The 21,199-nt window shown below is 47.1% G+C and overlaps 1 protein-coding gene across 1 annotated transcript in view; it reads left to right on the plus strand.

Moving 5' to 3' along the window:
* The first annotated feature begins 642 nt into the window (after positions 1 to 642).
* The window catches only part of EVA1A (eva-1 homolog A, regulator of programmed cell death), a 216,336-nt gene continuing 195,779 nt past the window's right edge, over positions 643 to 21,199 (plus strand). The window contains exon 1 of the mRNA XM_063330593.1: positions 643 to 750. Coding sequence (XP_063186663.1) covers positions 651 to 750 — 100 coding nt within the window. The 5' untranslated portion in view covers positions 643 to 650. The remainder of the gene's footprint in view (positions 751 to 21,199) is intronic.

The raw sequence follows: 21,199 nt of genomic DNA on the forward strand, positions 1-21,199 counted from the left end.
GCAGCTACAAATACCTGTCACTCCCGAAAATCCTTGTGAATTCAGCCATTTGTTTTGGGCCCCCTCCTTTGAAAATACTGCCCGTCCTTCTCTATGTCTGCACCGGAGAGACAGAGAGCCCTGGGCATCTAAACCAACAGCAACCAGGCTTCTCCAAACCGGCCCCCCCCCGAGAGACAGAGAGCCCTGGGCATCTAAACCAACAGCAACCAGGCTTCTCCAAACCAGCCCCCCCGCAGGGCACCCTCCCTCCTTCCCCCCCGACCCCCGGCAGCTTGCAGTGCTGCTGCTGGACAGCTGCACAGCGACAGTCGGCAGCGATTTGGGGCGAAGCGATGGCTTTTAGGACCCTGGGACCTCCGCCAAGGCTCAGGTAGGTCTGTCTCATTCGCCAGCCCCGCTCAGCCGGGATCCATTCACTCCCCGGGATGTGTGAGTGTGTGAGTGTGTGAGTGTGTGAGTGTGTGTGTGTGAGTGTGTGTGTGTGTGAGTGTGTGTGCGCGCTTAGTGCTTTTCCTTCCCCCCTGCTCGCCCTGATCCTTCCCCGCGATGGGACTAACGCCGTTCCGCGGGCAATGAGGACTACTGGATCGGGACAGAAAGCTCTTTCCTTTTCTCTGCCAGAGAAGACGCCGTGAGGATATTTAAGGATGCGCTGCCCAGATGTGTCTCCCGCCTCCGCCTTCCTCATAGCACTCATGTGCTTGACAGCTTTCAGCAACTTTGCTCAGACTTCTGCAGACTTCTCAGGTAGGGGAGAAGCGGCGATCCGTTGGACGGCTGCCTGTCCCTGATTACAGCTCAGGGAAAGTGGATGGGAGCAGATCCGGGATGGTTATGTGGGGAGTAATTTTAATCTTTTTAAAATAAGCCGATGGAAAGCATCTTCCGTTAAGAGGATTCTGACTTTGTTAAAAGCCTCTTTCAACAGCCCTTAGCAAAACTGTTTCGGCAGAGTTAGTCTGAATAACTTTGGGAACAAGGAAAGGAAGAGTGTTAACTTGCGTGAGTTTGTGGCAGTTTTTGTGCTGTGTTTCTCCGAGGGCTGAAAAGAGCTGGGTCGGGAGACTGGGAAGGTCTAAGATATAAATTAAAGCTAACATAGCAAGACCCAATTACTTTTTAATGGGCCTGATTCCTCTCCTCTTAACATACAGCTCCTGATTGTTGCAGAAGTCCCCCGAGCTGAGATAAAGGAGGTGTTACATGCACAGAATTAATTATATTCAGAGCTTATGTTTATTTAAGCAGGAGAAGAAATGTCTCATTTGTAAATAATTTCTGACTTTAAAAGCAATTATAGCAACTTATTTTGAGGTGTGCACAGCAGGTAAATACACAGCACTTTGAAGGTATGGAGTCCCATGTAAGTTTTATAACTATGTACAGCTACATCAGTCACTTTAAAATTACCTTTCTGCTTCTGTTCTTGACGGATGTGCATGTGGATCAGAGAAAATATAACAGATCTCATTTTACAGTTGAGCAGGGTTGATTAGTTTGCTTTGGAATGCCTAGTGAGGGTCACTTTGCTTTTGGGATATTGGTTCTAATTTTGGGTCTTAGTGTGAAGAACTAGTCTGGCATATTCTTTAGGCGTGTGTTGCAAAACTCTTGTAGCGGATAAGAGCTGCCAATTATAGTTTGCCAATGAAAAAGTGTCATTTGCAAGAGATGAATCTCACCGGACTTGAGTTTCAACACGTCACGACGCTGCTGCTTGCTGCCTGGGAGTGCATGTGTCTGCGTGCTGTGAGAGATTTGTGTTAGAAAGGAGGAGCTTGTGGTGGAGGGGGGGCAGAATATATACAGTAGCTCAAAGTCTTAATGCGAATTGAAGGGGGCTGACTCGCTTGTGATTCAGTCTCCTTTGGAGGCAGGTCAGTGCTGGGGGCTGCCATTCAAGGCAGATCTGCCTCTGAATGGAAAGGACTGAGGCATTTCCCTGTTTCTAGTGAGTTTTTATCTCTTTCTTGCCATTGAGCTTCCTCTGTGCTCCTCCTTGCAAGCAAGTTGACGCAGAAGGGCTGCGTAGAGTGGGTACGACAGGAGCAAAAGCTGCAATGGGGAAAGTACTGGTCCTTCTAAAATATAGGTAAAGTTTGTCTCAGCCAGGCCAAATTGCTAAGCATTAAAATGTGCAAAAGTGTCACAGAGTACGTGTATTTCATACCGTGTGTGTGCAACATAGCCAGAGCAATGCAAGCAAATTCAGAAGGCTTTGGTGATGCTGGCAAGGGTGGGCAGAATCTATCCATTTAAAAAACTTGGATAAGAAGGTTGCTGATAACAAAATCATGGTTTCTGCGACATCCAGCTGTACTGTCACATTTTGGGAGGAGTGGCGTAAAACCCTGTGTATGTGTATGGCAGGGCTGTACTCTGAAGCAGGGTCTGTAATCCCAACAGCATAACCTCCTGTGTGTTTCCACAACTGTTGAAATCTTCCCCCAGATCCAAGCTATGTTTTGTCATAGCAAGCTTGGCAAATGTCCCCAGTCTTGTTGGACTGACTGTACCTTGCGGGACAGGAAACATGGTTTGCTGCAGGAAAGGGCTGTACCCAGTGTGTAGCAACTCGAATACAGTTTTGTAAGTTCAGGAGCTGGGTAGCCACGAGATGAAAGGGGTCAGGAACAAGTATAGCATTTCCCAAATCGCACCTTATGCTTCCCCAAAACATTTTGCAAGGACCCCATCTGTCTCCCTCCAACGCCTGGGGGCACACACCATGTGCCTCTGTGAAGGAGGAGTGGCCCAGATAACTCTTCCTACCTGATGGAGCTCCTTGTTTGTTACTCTTACCCCTATATATGAATTGTCAGCTGGCATGAGGAATGGAAAGGGAGATAGCCTTTTAACATAATTTGACTGTAATGGTTTCTGGCCAGTTACATACTTTTTCTGTACTTTGGGGTGTTCTGGGTTCTTCTCGGGCATGGCTGGAACTGAGCAGGTGAACATCTTTGGGGAGGCTTTATAACCTTATGTATGCCATCCCAGCTAGAGGTAGTGCATCCAAAACATGAATCGTCTGCATCCCAAGGAGTTGAATGGATTTGTATTGATTATTGGTGTTAAGGAATGCACGGCTTGCTGTGATCCCATGGGAGGTTTCTGCAACAGGTCGACTGCTGCCCACGTGCTGGAGGGAGACGACACGTCTCACTGGGATGGAAGGGCTTTTCCAGGTTGCAAACAGCAGTACTATCCAGACAGAGGAGCTGATGCTCTTTGAAGGAGAATGCTTTTTTTAAACTCAGTCCTGTAGACCTTGTTTAGCAACAAAGTTTCTCCGGCTTCTCAGCTTAGTCTGACTCAGCGCTGCCAGGGAGGTGCTGCTGTTAGTGGTGGGTCCTGGCCTTTTCGTGATGGGCCAGACCGAACGCATAGATCCAGCCCTGGAAAGAAACAGCTTAGGGCTGTCCAGTCTTGAGCTCTGAGCAGATGACAAGCAGCACTGACCCGACTCACCCACTGCAACTATGCGTCAGGACTGGAGGAAAGAATTACCAAGAACTGCACACCCACCCACGTCCCACTGCTCCCAGTACTCTCCCACTGGCTGGGTCTTCAAGGTGTGTGTCTCTTGGCTGCAGGAAGATTTCTTTTCTACGTGTGTCATGAGAAGGCACCCTGAGAGGGTAAGCAGAGGCATGGTGAATTGAGTCGCTCATGGAAAGCACAGGTAGAGCTGGTGGGGATCTCCATCGTCTCGGCTCCCAGGCCTCTGAGCACGTGGTCTCACGCTGCGGTTCCATCCCTCCTGTTTGAACAGCTCAAATGCCACAACGTGAACATGACAAGTGCGTGTCCTGCTGGGGACTGGTGCAATCTGAGATGTAAGAATTAAAATTCCTTTTAAGTGAAGTATTTGAACTATGTGAAGAGTTTTGAAGTTGTTTTCTTTAATAGTTCTTTAAACATTGGTGTTTGCAGGAGGGTGTGGGGGTAGGAAGCAGGTCCCTGGGGAGAGAGCGGAGTTATCAGGCACTTTGCAGCCACTTAAGAAGGCCTGGGCTTTTTCTCTGTGGCTGCTTGTAGTATGGGCTCTTGATCTAATCTCATTCTGTGATCGGTTCTTGTGCTCAGGACTGTTTGAAGGCTCTGCACCTAGTGTCATGATGTGTCACATAGCCCTTATGTTCAAGGTGACACTTGAAGACTGTGGTGAGGTGTGGGGTAAGAGGCTGGTCTTTTGAGTCTCTGTGCATTAACTATAAACCCTCAATCCTAATCTCAGTCCTGACAATGAACGCTCCGAAATCCCTTCTGGTTGATAAAACTCCACCTCCGTTTTAGCCCTTTTCTGTCTGTGGTGGGAGTCCAAGACAAAGCAATGGCTTGTGCTGCCAGAGGGAAGCTATGCCGTAGCTCCTCTGCATGGGCTCTGGGAGGCAGTGATTCTTGTGCAGCGCACAGAGCACGCTCCTTAGAGGGACTAGATTAGTGAAAATGGGGCCAACATCAGGCTTTGGTGCTAATTTAAAATGCGGACATTGAAAGCTTAGTGGAAAGCTTAGTCAACAACTATTGCTCGTATCCTGTGTGCTGTCTCGCTCCAGCCATGGGATTCCTGACTCTGCAGCCAGTTCATGCAAACACATGTTGAATTCTGCTCTACCCACTGCCAGCCAAGGTGACCATTTAATTTCCAGCTGCATACCTGCAGGCAATTAGGCTTATGTAATTATGATGCCGTGCTCCAATTCTCCTCGGTAACTTTCCCATTCATTAGCTAATTTCAGGCATGTTGGAGAGAAAGGTAGTGGCATCAAATCCACGCAACTGCTACAAGTTTCATGTTAGGGAGACAGATCTCTCCACTACTGCCACAGCGCAGGAAAGGCTGTGCTGTGTTTTCAAGCATTTGCAGACATCAGAGAATCCACTGCAGGGACCTAAGCCAAAAACTTAGGTTTCTAGGCATGGAAGCAGCTTTGATGGGAGCTCATGCCTTTTCTGACATAGGAGAACCCAGCTGCAGGACATAAAGCTGTAGGAATAACAGTCCCAGTAGTGCTACTCCCCCTGGGCCTGCTTTAATATTTATGTTCTTTGCATTATATTTGGCACAAGCTGGATGCGAGCAGCACGTTGCTTAAGGGAGCCGATCCGGCATCGAGCCAGATATATACTGATAACTCCCATCCACACCCTGCAGGTGAGCCCTGGGTAGCTTTCGGGACCTCTCCCTGGAGGCTATTCCTGGCTTTGAAAGCACAAAGATTTTTTTGTTGTTGTTGAGGTTGATTCCCCCCCCCCTCCTCCGAGAATGGCAGGTTTCAAGTGAAAGCTGCTTTTGCCACCTCCCTGCTAATTGGCTCAGTCTGTTTATTTGAGCTGATGAGGGCTGGAGTTGGGAGGGGAAAGGCACTTCTCCCTGATTGCATTTAATCAGTCCATAATAAAGGCAATTTGTTTGACAAGTCCATTCACCAAATTATCGCCAAATTATCACCAAAATCTACATGCTAACAGCTTCTCAATGGCTTTAGTCGGACTTTGATATTGGTTTTGGAGTCCTGAATGGGTCGGTGCCGTCAAGGGAGGTCCCGGATTTCCATGTGCTGAAAGGGGATTTTTAAGAGAAAGGCAAATACAATTTCTTTTCCAGTGAGGTTTGTGCTTTTGACCCCAGGCGCAAACAGACATGCTTTAGACTTCATTTAAAGATTTAGCCAAACCCAGACCAGCTCCATATCTTCTCTTGGTGAAGGGCTCTGGGTGGTGAGGTTGGATGGACCTCAGGCTGCTGCTTGAAGAGGTCCTTGCCCCAGGCAACGTTTTCCTCCTCAGCTGGAGGTCATGTGTGCCAACCCATCCATCACAGCTGTGTGGGCTGCAGTTTGGCTTACCGAGGGAGGTCGGTGCTGGGGTGGAGAAATTCTCTTTTGCAGAGGTGATAAAGTCCAAAACCTCATCAAAGACTAGCTTTGGCCTCTTCTGGTAATGTTCTGGAGATGTGGTTGCGTGGTGGGCTGCAGGGGATGGGTCTGGGGAGCTGAAGGAGATGGCTGGGTCTGTCAGCCATGGCTGAGCAGTTCTCACAAGGGGAAGCTGAATTTGGGTTTGTGTCACGTATGTCTGTCAGCGGGAAGCAGCTTAAAGACCTCAGAGAGCTGAGAGGTGTTGGAGGAAGAAATTACTGGGGGGTGTCACGTACCATTTCTGCTGCATTTGGGAGAGCAGGAGGAGAAGAAGTGCAGAAGCTGGAGCTATTTTGGTGCCTTAGAGAGTTGTTCTGGCTTGTCAGCAGGGATGCAGCTTTGTGGGCATCAATATACCACGTTAAGCAAAGGTGCAATATCTGTGGACTCCTGTCCTGAGGTTTGCTCCAGAAAACATGGTGGATTTCCCAACAGTTGTGATGATAATGCTTTGAGAGAGGACTCGGTGCTTGCTGACTCTTAAAATGTTCAGAGTTTACTTTTACTGACAGCAGAGGGGACCAAACTGAGCTTCAGGAAGAGAAACACGTGTTTCCAATTCCCTGTGTTTGTGGTCCTGGGCTGTGACCAGCGGCGCTGCCGTTACTGCTGTGAAAAACCAGCTGCAGGTCTGGATTTGCAGTACCAGGAAAGGAGGCACCATCGGGGAGGGAGGGAGGGATGGATGGAGGGATGGGGTTGCTGTGGGTGTCAGGATGCCTTGTGAAGGGTCTGTGTGAAACCTCATATCGGCAGTGCCTTCAAGCTCAAGAGCCACATGTATGCACGTGGCAATCCACTGTTTTAGCCATCAGAGCTGTCAGCAAGAGCCAAGAGACCCCAGGGATCCCGACGTCTGTGTGATGATTGGCAATGTTTATATAGTATCTACTAATTGCAGCAGCCCAGAAACTGATCCACCGATGCAAACTTTTGTCAGTACCAGGAACACTTTATTTAATTAGCGTTATTATCAAAACAAACAAACAAAACAAATCCACTGTGGTAATCACTTCAAGGTATCCCAGTTTATCAGTTCTCACTAGATGCACAGTCTATGTGAGGAAAATATCCTTGCAGCATTCTTCCTATGTCTGTGTGTTGTTAGGGATACAAATGCTGCGGAGTTAAAGAAAGCAACTGTTTATGTCCTCAGGTAAAACTTTTTTCCCCGGTTTAAGACTGTGAGAGCAGATTTTATATAACACAAACAGTTTGGTCAATTAAAAAAAAAAAAAAGTTGGAACTTTATCCTTTCTCAACCGAGAGAGTTAGAAGCTAAAATCGTAATTCAAGATGGGGTGGGGGGTGGGTGAGCAGCATAAGCTTAGTCTCCGCAGGGGGAGAAAAACTATGTATTTACACTTGGCACTTTTGTTGATCTCTTTGTTGATGCTAATTTAAACATGGCCCGATCTCCCCAAATGCTTGGTGTTCAGAACTGGTAATTGGGCTGTGCTGTGTTTAGGTGCGTGTGCAGTGATTTAGGCGGCCGACACCAGGACTGTTTACACGTCTTATTTGAGATTGGCTGCTTCTGCTTGGCACGTTTGTGCATGTGGGGATTGAACTTTCTGTTTTCTGTTCCAAGAGAGCAATCCCAGTCCCTGTGGGGGACCATTTGAAGCGACTACTCCTCTTTTTTTTTTTTTTTGTGTGTGCTCTTGTCATTCCTTTTTATCCAGATACCCAAGACCTTCAGAGATTCAGTCCGTTTCTGTCCCATGAAAGGTATGTGGCTGTCTGCGGGAACAGACCCAACGTGCTGCTCAAAGTAGTTTAGAGGATTTTTGGTCAGGTTGGTTTGGTGCAATACTACGAGGTTCCTTGTGTCCTTGCCGGTGCTGTGCCTCGCTGATCTGGTTACTGCTGTTGTCTGGGATTTTTGTGCTCCTTCCAAGAGACAGGCAAGGGCCAAATTCCGCTCAGCTGGGAGGCAGCTTTGCTGACTTGCCAACAGCTTTGCAGGATGCACAGAAGTTAATCCCAACTCATCTTCTTGCTGATTAAATCTGATATAGAAGTAATAATTGCGAACATGTTTAAGAGAATTGCTTGGGTTACCTATTATTATTGCTGTTGTTATTATTTTTATTTAGTTATTTACTTACTTACATAGCTGCAACTTTTGCCTGAGGAAAGACGGTGAGTTGTGTCTCTCAGTCTGGGTTTGGGCTGACCCAAGTATGCCTGGCTCAGCTCACTAACTGAGGATATGAGCTCATTCCTAGTAATTAAAGTATGTATGTCTGCTCTTTCGGGGATGCTTAATGCTTGGCTGCCTGGAACCTAGTGCGTGTCTTTTCATGTCAGAGAGACAACGACGGTTTGGCAGTTCTGAGTCGCACAGTAAAAAGAATCTTGGCTGAGTCTCTTCAAATATACCATGTGCTCTTGAACCATGTTGGTAGACGCTGTGGTATCAGTCTTGATGCGGCTCTTTTGGATGTTAAGGCTTGCTATACAACAACAACTCTTGGATCCATCTGGATCCTTGCATGAAAGATGGAGCGGTGTGTGCGGGACCTGCAGTTCGGGCAAAGTCTCCAAGTAGTCAGGTTTCCAAAGTGTGTTTGAATTAACAGATGGACACAGCATATTGCTAAAGAAATTGCAGTAGATGTTGTCCAAGCACTTTAGCTGTGGTAGGCAGGGGAGGTCACATCCACCTTAACAACAGAAGGAGAAAGATGAAAGAAAAAAAAAAAAAATTCCTTTTTTTAATGTTACATTAAGGGAAAAAGGCCTAGAGGTGTGCAGTAAGTTTTATCAGCCATCTACAATCAAAGAACTTCTATGTACTTTTTTGTGTCATCTCTTGACCTGCTATCAACACACTGGTTGCCAGCAGAGACACTTGCCACTCCTCCAGCAGCCCATAAAAGCGCCAGAATTCTCAGGGTGCGAGAGAGGGCTGTCTTCAGGTAAGTTATACTAAATCCTCGATAGACTGGCTACCTGCTGGTGCTGCTTGTCGAAAGGGGACCATTCAGACCACCTACTCTGAGACCCCCTATGTGACGGTGGTGTTTTATTTTCATCTGCTATCAGATGCCTGTGGTTTCGCTGCTACGATATTATCAACATGTGTTGTATTGGCCTCGAGGCTTTAAAATGGGCTGTTACTGCAACACGTAAATATAAAAACAAACACAGCAGCGGAGGGATTTTCTTCTGATTTCTTTCCCCTGTGGTTTTTGTACCACTCTGTGGGCCGAGGTGACCTGCATCCTGTGCCTAGGACCTGTGGGCTCAGCCATGATCCTTTCTTGCTTGCTCCTCTGCATTGATATTAAGGTTGCTCTATGGCAGGTGCTATTCCTGGCATTCATTTCCCATCTTTGCTGTATTTTGCAAAGGCTTTTGGCTCGCGCGTTTTCTTAAAGCTGTGTTGGGCCAAGAGTGCGGACACTTAGTGCAGTTAGACTGACAGGTGGTAACTTGAGCTGCCATAGCTGGATTATGTTCAGTTTGGGGCCTCAGTCTTTGGGAAATCTCTTGTCTCTGTGGTCTGGGTGGGGCCTGTCAGTGCAGTGCTGCCGTGGCCCTGGTGATGCCCATAAGATGCTATGGGACAAAATTCTGCCCTTTGGTTTTGAAAAAGTTTAGGTTTTGTGCAGAACGTTCAAAAAAACACCACTGAGATTGCAAATATTTGGAAGTTAAGAAATGTTAAAATTAAGGTAGTTTTAACTACTTGAATCCAGCCCTTTGTTTTTTTATGTTATGAATTGCTCTTTAATGAGAACATACGACTTTTTCTCCATCTCCTTGGGACTCCTGTATTGACCAGTGCACGGAACAGCTGCCTCACAATTGTTTTCTTTATCCTTCTGGTCCATTAGCATCCTAGGGCTTTATTTTCCATGTGTTATTTAAAGCCTATTCTGCTTGTTTTGAGTGTTCTACAAACAGGGATATACTTACCTTTCTGGAAGGAGAGTCTGGAGTGTTACCTGCATTGCACAGATGAGGATCCAGGGCAGAGAGATTAGCATCAGGGGCTCTAACTGCCCAATATTTCAGATATTTTCAGAGTGAGTATCTTTTTCTCCAGGAGCAGCCCCTTGCCCATCCTCTCACGTTGTGATAGACAGGAAGAAATATTTGGTACTTCAATACTGTAATGCATATATGCAAATGGGCTGCATGGGATAAAACGAGCATTACAGTTGCAAAAAGTCAAGTGCATGTAACGAAGTGTTGTGGGTTAACCCCTGGAGGCAGCTAAGCATCACACAGCCGCTTGCTCGCTTCCCCTTCCCGCCCCCAGTAGGACACGGGAAGAGGAAAGGAAGAGTAAAAGCAAGAAAACTCATGGGTCCAGGTAAAAATAGTTTCGTAAGTGAAGGAGAAGTGGAAGAAAAAAAGAAAGAAAACAAAGTAAGTGATGCAAAGGCAATCACTCACCACCTCCCGCAGGCAGAGCAATGCCCAGCCAGTTCCCAAGCAAAAGATGTCTGACTTGCCTAAATCCCACTCCACTCCTGAATGTGACGTGATATGGCAGGGAATATCTCTTTTGATAGTTGGGGTCATCTGCCTGGTTCGGTCCTTTCCCAACCTCTTGCGCACCCTTCAATCTATTCACTGGGGGGGCAGAGTGAGAAACAGAGAAAGTGTTGATGCCGTGCAAACACTGCTCAGCAATAGCTAAAACATTACTACGTTATCAGTACTGTTTTGGTCACAGATCCAAAGCACAGCACTGTACGAGCTGCTACGAAGAAAATCAACTCCAGTACGCTAAGGAAAGGGCAACATTACACCTGTATTTTATACGTAATATGAGCTAGAAGTGGACATGATAGCAAGCTTTCACTTGGCAGATATGATCTGAGTCCATAAAGTGCAGTTGTAAGAAGGATCTGGTTTTGCATAGTTTTTTTTTCTTAGAGCAGTCATGCTTTGAGGGTATACTTTATTTGGGTTGAGATAAGAGTGCTTAAAATTGGGTTACAAATTTGGGGTCAGTCCTTGGAATGTATTCCAAGAGATCTTGAAAAATGTGTTTTGAAGACATTGCCCCTCCAAATTTTTGTTTGTTTCAGCACCTTCATAGGAGGGGGGAAAAAAAAAAGTAAACGTGTCTATTCAAAGGCACAAATAGAGATCCGCTGGTGCAAGTGATATCGCTAAAAATAGAGCCCCTGGGATTTCTCCAGTTTAGTTTCTCTCTAGATTTTTATTGTGTGGGTAACCCCTTGGAAACGGAGGTTGTTGATCTGACTGTTTCCAAAGCACGTCCGTCTCTTCGTGTATCTTTTGTACAGGGGCTGCTTCTGTTGTGTTAACACTGTTTGCTTCCTGGTTTATGTGCTCAAGCTGAATTCCAGCTCAAAGAGGTTAAAGCTTTATAAAAGTGAGTTGAGCAGGGAAATGGCTCCACAGTTGATGATGAAGCGCACACATCTGTGACCCACGCTGTGCTCACATGTTAGTTTATTGTTAGCCTCACAATAAAGGATAGCACTGGTTTTTGTTCGGCTAAACAACTTTGATGGAATGAATTGTATAGAAAAAAGAATAGATGAAGACTGGCTGTTACTTGCCAAAATGTTCTTTGTTTTAGCTGCGTTGTGTGGGACGCAGAACTCCCAGAAGAGGATAGTCGCTCTTCTGTAGCAGCCAAGAGGAGCTGATGGATTGAATAGGCAGGCAGAGACGGGGGTTCAGCAAGGAGGGGTGAAAAAAATTTTCTGATTCTTCCTACCCTTTGGGTTTGCTTGTCTTTTGCTGACGGCCTCAGGCTTTCACTTCAGCTATACTGCAAGAGTAGAGGCTCTGCTGTACCAGTAAGGTGCACTGTAAATGCAGTTGGTGCCATTTGGCTTGGATTTGGTTCAGAGTTAGCGTGCCCAGGTAGTGGTTAGGACATTTTGGCAACGGTACAGCCAGTGGCTGGACTGTGAAGGTCTATCAGCAGCTGCAGGAAGCTGAATGCTTGATGTTAGGCAACCCATTTTTCTTGCTGGATAAATGAAGATCACTTTATCTCTCTTTTCTTGAACATTGTCCATATAATTGGAGGGCAGGGTTCAAGTTCAAACTGATAAGATTATCTTGCTGCCCTAAGCTGCATGACAATGGTCCCCTTCGCAAATTAAGCCATGGATGTCCTTTTGCTGTAATGGGAACCAATCTCATTAGAAGCAGAGCTGGATTAGCGAAGAGTCCAACCTACCGTACAGATGCACATTCTGACCCCAGCGGGCCTGAAGTGCCTTTCCTTCACTCCAGCCTCCTCTGTGTTTTCCCATCGCTTATACATCTGTGTGGTGGCGCTGGTGGTGATTGTTTCTGCTCAAGAAAAGCCTGCTGGGGGGTCAAAAGGAAGTCAATTGGCCCCTGTGATATCATAATATGAACGATAAAATGATTTTTAAATGTTTCCCTTGACCTAAATCATTGGAGTACAAGACTGATTAAGATGCCTGTTGCAGAGTTTTGGAGATTAGGGGCCACTCTTCACTGCTCCAACCAGTGAGACAGAAGACGATCCTCTCCTGCCTCTCAGCATTATTTTCCAGACTTATGTAAACCAACCTCTCCAATGTCTGGACACAGGGAGCTCCTTCTGAACGAAAAGAAAGACAAACCTTTTCCCTGTGCTGGTTCTGTCTGTCTGTCTTGGTGATGGTTGTCGGCTCTTGATGGGTTGCGCATGGGCTGTCCAAGCTGCTCTGCCAAGCGGTTGGGAGTGAGAGTCTTTAGCCATCTCTGTGCACACCGGTGCCAGCAAGGGAGCAGCATGACTGTGCCTCGGGAAATGTGGCTCAGGAGCAGTGCTGAGCCGGGGAGGTGCTGCTTCTGGAGACGCTCACGTGTGTGCCTATGTTGGCTCTAGCTCAGTGCCGGTGTTGTACGTGCTGCTGTTGTCTGTTGGTTGCTTTCTTCCCTTTGCATCCTCAGATTCAGCTTTTGGGGTCTGCCCTATCTACTTATTTGTATTATCTGCAGTTTTTCCTCTTTCTGAGGGCCGTCAGCTCTGGGAGATTACAGGTACAGCCCTGGCTAATTCCAGCTGCTGCCATGAGATGGAGTCACGCAAAGGATGCTAAGAGAGGTAAATCCCATCACTTCCTGGGTTAAAAGCCATTTTGTGATCCTTAAGGAAATCCTTGTGCCCTTGCACCTCTCCTGTGTCCTAAATCTGTGAGGGATCTTGGAAGTACTGTCTGGAGCTTGACTCCTGGCTGGAATTTCGTGCTTGAAGCAATCTGGCAGGGAGGGCAGACTGTGAGCAGTGTTTGAAAGTGGCGCTAATGAAAGAATGAGCCTAGCCAGTTGTTGCAGTAATTTGTTGCTATTGATTAGCCTGGAGGCTAATGCTTAAGTGGTGAGGAGCCCTGACTTGGTGAGTAATTCAATTTAAAGCACTGGGGCTATTCACATGAGGGAGAGTTGCCTTCCCTTTATGCCCACTCCCAATGGATATGAAGTGTTTTTTGTAAATAAAATGTAATTAGCAAGAATGAGGGCTAACCAGGGTAACTAACACTGCTAATCTACAGATTCTCTCCCACCAGCCAGGCTGCAGACAGGCAGCTGAAGAATCAGACCTGTTTTCTGCTCTGGTTACATTTCTAGATATTTTTTTAAGGTTTTTCAGAAAGATCAGAACAATGAAACACCCTTTGACAATGGCAAGCTCTTTTCTTCAGGGCGCAGCCTGAGCAAGCATTCAGACCCTTTCCTTCTGGGATTGCTCATTTCCTTTTTTCCCTCCTGAAATAAAAACAATAGTCCCCCAAAAGCACAACTTCTGCAGTGCTGAGGCAGAGCCAGCCTCTGTTGCTCTGTCAGGCAGGCATTGGATGGGACATTGTCTTCTGTTTCTCGAGGGAGGGGAAATAGAAAGCAACAAAGAAACCCTTTTCGTACGTTGTTTAAGCACTGTCAAAAATAATAACTAACTCTCCCCCTGAATTTCTCTCAGTGCCTTTTCAGAGGCTGCCATCCTTTATGCGCATGGGGGAGAATGAGGCACGTGGGAAGGAAATCACGTTGAGGGAAGTAAAATATCGTCAGGCCAATTGGAGGCACAACCCTTGGGTCACCCGAGGGCTGAGGCTGCTGCCCCAGGCCTGGCTCAAGCGTGGGGGGAGCCCGTGATTACAGAGACTGTCACAGACCTCCTGTGTGTCCCTGCCTAGGGAGCCCCAAAGCTCACTGCAAGAGCCTGGGGTCCGCGGGACTCAGCCCCTCTTTCCCTGCCTGTCCCTTTTGATTGCGTGTTTCCTGAGTGTCTCCGCGTGTCTTTTACTGTAGCTTGATTCCTTGCTGTGTTTTTTTTGGAGCCCAGATCCCACAGTTACCTGGATTGTGGTGACTTCTAAATAGCTTTGGGGCTGGGAAGTTGACGGGTAGGTGTACTGCCCCATTAATAGTGCTGCCTCTCTGAAGAATTTCTGATACTGAAAGGTCTCCTGAAGCAGGTAGATAACTCCAAGCGGATGGTTAGCAGATAGTCCTGTCTATCTGCTGCTTTCAAATGAGTGTTTTTACTTGATCCTGTCTGTGACTAGTTAGATGAACTAGTGGAAAGGATGCCTTTATGTGCACTTCAGCAGTCCAAAGCATCGGTGTAAGTTCAAAAGGGGCATACAGAGGGTTTACCTACATCTGCGAAGTTTGCCAGCAGATGCTTTTGGTGAGACGCTGCTTCGGCAAGTTGCTAGCAACCAAAATTTGCTTGGTCCAGACTTTACATGCTGTCTTATAAAGGGCCAAACCCACCTTCATCGTAAGAGATTTCAGAATTGTCTTTAAACTCAGACCTGTCCCTTTGTGCAAAAGTCTTCTGCTGGTTGAAAACTACTTTTCTGCTGTGGGGTTAGTGAGGGCTGCAGGATGCTGTTAGTACCCTGAGTGAGATATTACCCTAGTGTCTCTGCCTGTTTGATGCAGAATTGCCTTTTAAAGCCTCTCTCGGCCTTAGTGTTGGGGGATTAGTACAGAGCTGCATTTCTGTGTCTGCTGGACAAAGCAGCCCAAGCTACAAAGTGCTGGGTGGGGAGGGAGACTGGCTAGATGCTTGATCCCTTGTTTCAGGGCCTTTCTGGCCCATTTTCTAGAATAGTTTTCCGGAGGAAATTAGAGCTACCTCCATCCTGGCTGTATGTCCTTGGCTTAATGGCAGCATTGACGGATGTGGAGGGAGATCAGGCTATTCCCTGAACACTTGGCCTGGTGGTGTTGGGGCAAGAGTGACGTCAACACCCTTTTCTGCTCTGGAAGGAGAGGCTATCAAGGGGCAATAACTTTTCATTTAGAGCTTTTTCCGTTGGTGACAATGAACCTGATTTGGATTGCAGAGAAGCTGTCATGTAAAAGGTGCCTGGCTCATGTGATAAGAGAGCTCAGCTGTGCTCCAGCCCCTGCGGGATGTGCAGTGAGGGTAAGAAGTTTTCTTAGACATTAAGCATGTGGAAGGCACGCTTATCACAAAAATGTGGTGGAGAGAAGTAGGGAAATGTCTATCTGATGGTGTATGTAGACAGATATTGAGCATGCAGGAAATTGGTGGACAGAGGTGGAAATTTACTCTCCTAGGCTGTTCTCCATCTGAGTCTTGCCTGGCCATGTGAGGGGAGCATCCAGCCCTCCTGATGCCCAGGCACAAGCAGAGCTTGGTGTGTTTTGAGTGCTCTGGTGAAGGCTGTTTTTTTGCTTACTCTGATGGCTTGTTCATGCTAGTGCTTCAGTGATAAATCCTTATTGATGTTTCTAATGATGCTTTTGGGACTGCTCTGGGTAAAGCTACAGGTAAACACCTTCGAGGCTTGGTTTGCCTCCAAGGCAAGGCAGGCCAGGTGCTTTTTGTTTGTGACAGCTCTGAATTTTCTAGCGTTACTTGAAAGCCGTAATGTTTCCTCTCTCTAGTTCTGAATTTCCAGCAGGTCTCCAAGTAACATGTTCAAGCACACTCAATAAATCTATCAAGAGTAATTCACAGTTATATAGCATTGATTGTTCATGGCTGTACAGGCATTCACCATAGAGGATAAACACCAATAGCATTATTTTGCAGATGGAGAAACTGAGGCACAGATTGTGCTGTCAGCAATGGGATTCAGTTTCCTTAACTGTACCAAAGATACGTTCATCTCACCTAAGCTGTTCCTTTAGGTCCCTCATCTGACTTTCATTACATCTAGAGATCAGAGGCATCCCATGACTGGGATTGACTAGATGGATCCTGCTCAAAATCACAGAAGTGGAGAACAGTAAAGCTGACATCCTGACCATCTCCTATGCCTTCTTGAGTTCTTGGTGCTTTGCTGATACGAAATGGATATAAGGTGGTTCTGGAACTCGTTCCCTCTGTCTCTTTAAGGCATTTTTTTGCAGGAAATGTCCTATTAATTAGGGTGGTGAGGTATGGAACTGGAATAATATCCTCTCGTAGTGTCCTTACAAATGATGTCTGTGTAGTGGATTCCTAGCCTTGCAGTTGCTCCCTTACTATGGGGGGTGCTAGGTAATACTCCTTGCGCAGCTCTGATAGAGCTGAACAAGCCCAAGGGGCGAGGAGACTGGCCTCAGTAGTTTGACATTGGTGCATTTGTGTTTGTATTTTCTATTTTTCACTTTCCAGCCTAAGGGCACTCATTTGTTGTTTTGATGTATGTGCCATCTCCTGTTCTTATAAATGCTGTGCTTGTTCTAGGAGAAGAATGACATTCATTCACTCTGAAACAACCTGGGGATTTGTTTTCTTGGGCGTTGTAAAACAGACTAGGTATAAACGCTGCAATTAGGAGGTGATGGGCTAATCTCATTAGTCAATGGGAGGAAACACTGGGGTCAGTGGGTTGGATAATGAAATCTGAAGATAAATTTTGATGTGCCAGATGGCCTGGCATAGTGGATCCACTAAATTGGAAGGCAGGAGAGCCAATAGTAGCTTTGAAGAACAAAAGCTGTAGCAAGAGGCGGCACGTGATTTCTCAGAGCTAAAAACCTGTTTATGTGATGTCTCAGTTGAGTGCAGGCCTGTGGGATTCATCCAGGCCTGCTGTGTTTTTTTGGGGCTTTCTTGGACAGTTTTTGGCAGTAAGAGACAGGCCTCCAGCAAAAGGTAATGAGGCACTGGCAGTATATTGCTGTGCTTGTATGTGCAGTGGCTCAGCAAGAAGAAACAATCCTGACATCTCATTCTTTTGGAAGGGGCTGATAATTTAAATATCTTTGTTCTGTAGGGAAGGTTGTGTTTGTGGTGTCCGCTTATCCACAAATACATAAGACTTAGGATTCCGAAATCCCGATACTTGTTTTTTGGGATGAGATTGTAGGCTCTTTCAGCGTAACACTTTGTTTGGGCTCAGCTCCTCATTTTCTGGGATCAGTCCTTTCATCCCCACTGAAGTAGGCAAGAAATAGTGGTTTGGGAGCTAAAAAATAGAGAAAAAAATTAAATTGCAGCCTTCAAGAGTGACCTCTGAGATAGGAACACCTATATTTTGGCTTGGCCAAAATATTTTTTTGCTTTCACAGAGAAGACTCCGTCTCCTTTCATTTCCGTGCATCTTCAGCGCGCTCGGCACCAGCACGCACCGATGCATCAGCACACAGAGACACTTCCCATCCTGAGTCCCTCTGCAGGGTTGTGGCTCAAGAGGTACCCCAGAGGTAAGCGGGAAGAAGTTGGGTATAGTCCTCCTCCTTTCCGATTTGCTCCATGCTCAACAAAAACACTCATTCCTTACCTCTCTCACCTACCCACGCCAACATTTTTCCAGGAAACAATGAGCAGGGTTTGCCAAGCTTGGCTGTATTGCCTAAAACAAGAGTTGAGGAAATCCAGTTGCACACTCTGGCCACCTTACCTGGCAGCACCCTGGTGCTATTTTCTTTTAGTGAGCATCCAGTGCAGGCAAAGGCTTGTCCTGGGCTCTGGGCCATTGCGGCAGCTCTTCTGATGAGTGCCCAAGCTTGGAACAGTCTGATAAAAGCTCTTAGTCTTTAAAGCAGTGTCCAGAATAGTAGCCAGACTTCAGCTGGCCGTGAAATAATGAAAAGTGTATTTACAATAAGAAGCCTTATTGAAAAATGTGCTTGTAACTGGGACGGAGCCAGTCTGCACTCTGTATCTCCTGGCCGAAGGGAAAGGAGGAACTTTTTTGTAGTAGTTTAGTGTGTTTGGTGTTATGAAAGCTCGATGGGCTGCATCTTCAGCAAGTGTACAATGCTGCGGTGATAATAATCTGTATTCAACCTGAGAGTAGCTCCAGCTAAACATAGCTGGACCATTCTCCTTTACCACAGAGTAACAGGGGCTCTAGTTTCTCAGCCCCCATCTTGAGTCCTATTTACATTATTTGTTGGTCAAAACCAACACTATACGTACGACTCGGTTCCAAACTAATGTCTTCCTAAGAGCGCACCATGTGCTGGAAGTAGAATTTAGTGTGGAAAACGTTAATCTGGCAAAGTGTCCTCCTCCTCCTCCTCCTCCTGCAAAGGGTCTAGGTTCTGCTGCTGGAAGGGGACCCAGTGCCAGGCAGCCCAGCGAGGGGAGGCGCTTAGTAGTGGCAGGGAAAGTCCCAGAGGAGATGCAGCTGTGGGGGAGGCCATTATAAATCACCGTGGCCCCAGCTGTCAGGCAGGGCCGAGGGGAGATTGATGGGGTGGGTGGGAGAGCTGAGGCAAGGAGAGTTCAAGCATCACCCTGACCCGCAAGAGGGGAAAATAGCCCCAACCCTCAGCGATGTTTAATTGAAGCCTGCTGTTCCCCCGAAGGGGAAAGGTCAGGCTCCGCTTTGTCAGGCGCCCTCAAACAAAAAAACCTGTTTATACAGGACCCACCCCTGTACCTTGTGAGGTGGAGGGTAAATGGGCTTGGAGACATTCAGTGCTCCTCTCTCCGGTAACGTTTGTGTCAGTGAACAGTGGAAATTCAGACTGGGCTGGCAGTAAAAGCCTGAAAGCAAGTGGGCAGGTTAAAACCCCTCATAAACATTAACTGGAGTTAGCCTCCATAGGCGTTATACTGATGGTCTGGAGATGATGCTGTTCAGTGCCTTCGTTCCCCCGCAGAAGGGATGGGATGTGTTGGAGGGTTGTTTGTGTTGGATGTGTTGGTTGTTGCCAGGATGTGCTCGAATTTCTGCCCGAAGTGGTGCACTGCCGTACACATCCCTGCACCCTCGCAGCTTGAGCGTGGTGCAGGATGCTGCCGACTCCTGGGAAGAGGAGGGTTTCCACACTTCATTGCCAGCTCTGTGCCGCAGGTACCCCAATGACCCAGCATGAGGTTTTGCCAGCCCTGGTGGTTGAGCTGGAAGTGAGATGTAAATATACTGTGTGTCTGGGGACCTGCAGTCAGGAGGACGGTCATTTAGAGGTGTCTTGAATTCCCAGTGGTGGAGGACTCTGCGAGAAAAATTGACCTTTTTTGGCGTCCAATTCTGGAGCCCCTACTACAAGAAACATATGGACGTGCTGGAACGTGTCCAGAGAAGGGCCACGAGGATGATCCGAGGGCTGGAGCACCTCTCCTATGAGGACAGACTGAGAGATCTGGGGTTCAGTCTGGCCAAAAGAAGGCTCTGAGGAGACCTTATAGTGGCCTACCAGTATCTTAAGGGGGCCTACAAGAAAGCTGGTGAGGGACTTTTTAGGATGTCGGGTAATGGTAGGACTAGAGGGAATGGATTAAAACTAGAGATGGGACGATTCAGACTGGACGTCAGGAAGAAAGTTCTTCACCATGAGGGTGGTGAGACACTGGAACAGGTTGCCCAGAGAGGTGGTGGAGGCCCCATCCCTGGAAGTTTTTAAGGCGAGGCTGGATGGGGCTCTGAGCAACCTGATCTAGTGGGAGGTGTCCCTGCCCATGGCAGGGGGGTTGGAACTAGATGATCTTTAAGGTCCCTTCCAACCCTAACAATTCTATGATTCTATGACCTTCTCTGTTCCCAGGCATCCTCCTTCCTGAGTCCCCTCAACGTGTGGACAGGGAATAGCTTCTGGCCATCTGAACTGTTATGGTGACCTGCTCCCTGTCACAGTCTTTCAGAGGGACTCTGTGGGTCCCGTGTAAAGTGATGGGTACTTGTCCAAGCATCGTATGATACAAACACAGTTGCCTCTGTCACTTGTATATACGTGTCAGAAACATGGATATTGGGAATCAGATATGACTTCCATGTCCTGTCCTGCATCTGGTTTGTGCTCGTGTTGTAAATCAAGCTGTTTGAAACGAGGGGCCTCTGTGACTTGCCCTAGCCAAAGGTTGGGCACCTCTTCAACTAATTGAAGTAAGAACTGGCAGTTCAGGAGCCAATTTCTGTGTGAACTAGATGTTTCCATCAAAGGAGAGGAGGCATGAAAACAGCTTCAACCATCTGATTTTAATGTACCACCATACGTCTGCCGGAGCCCTCCCAGCTGCTTTCCAACCTCTCCCCTCCCTCTCTGCCCTTACGCAGAGGAGAAGCTGAACCAAGTACAGCTCAGCCAAGCACGGGCAATCTGGCATCTCTGCTCTGGTCCTGCATGGCTTTTATCTGTTTGAAAGCTACTATTAAAGAATACGTTGATTAATGGCCCGCTAAATTAATTGGCAGCCTCTGTAGGTTGTTTTGCAGCTGATGGCTGCAGAGAGCTGTTGGAGTGGAAAAGCACAACAAAGTGCCAACTTACTAGGCTGTGACAGTGCCCGCTGTACGGCAGGCCTTTTCCTAACAGGAAAGGGAACAAAGGCATTTCACTGAGGAATGTTGCAGGCAGAGACTGACTCACAAGCAGGGTGGGGGAAAGGGATTTTAGAAAGCCCAAACACGGGGCGGGGAGGGGGGGGACACCAAATTCGTGGTTCAAAGTTGACACTCCTCAGATAACGAGCCACGGGACTGTAGCTCACAACTGACTTTGTTTCGTGTGTTGAAGGGAAGATCAAATTCTGCCCAAATCTGATGCTGTGAAGGTCTCTCTCCTGCTCTTTCTTTCCAAGGCAGGACAGACTTTCCAAGGGAAGTACAGGCTGTATCTCTGCCAGCTGCTGCTGAGGCACCGGCTTTTTCCAGCTCTCCAGAGTCACTTTCTGACCAGTAAACAGAGCAAGCACTGGGAAATACGGCCTTAAAATACTCCCCGTGTGTGCCAAACAAATTGCTCATACTAAACACCAAAAGCAAAAAGTTTCTCTTGTCCTGTAACAAAGATTCGTGTCTGTGTGGGGAGAAAAAGGTGCCATCAAGAAAGAAAAAAAACAAATGAGCCTAGTTGATTATATATTAAATAAAAGTTATGACATCATTTTG

Source organism: Chroicocephalus ridibundus, chromosome 3 (genome assembly GCF_963924245.1).
Source record: "Chroicocephalus ridibundus chromosome 3, bChrRid1.1, whole genome shotgun sequence".
Classification (NCBI taxonomy): domain Eukaryota; kingdom Metazoa; phylum Chordata; class Aves; order Charadriiformes; family Laridae; genus Chroicocephalus; species Chroicocephalus ridibundus.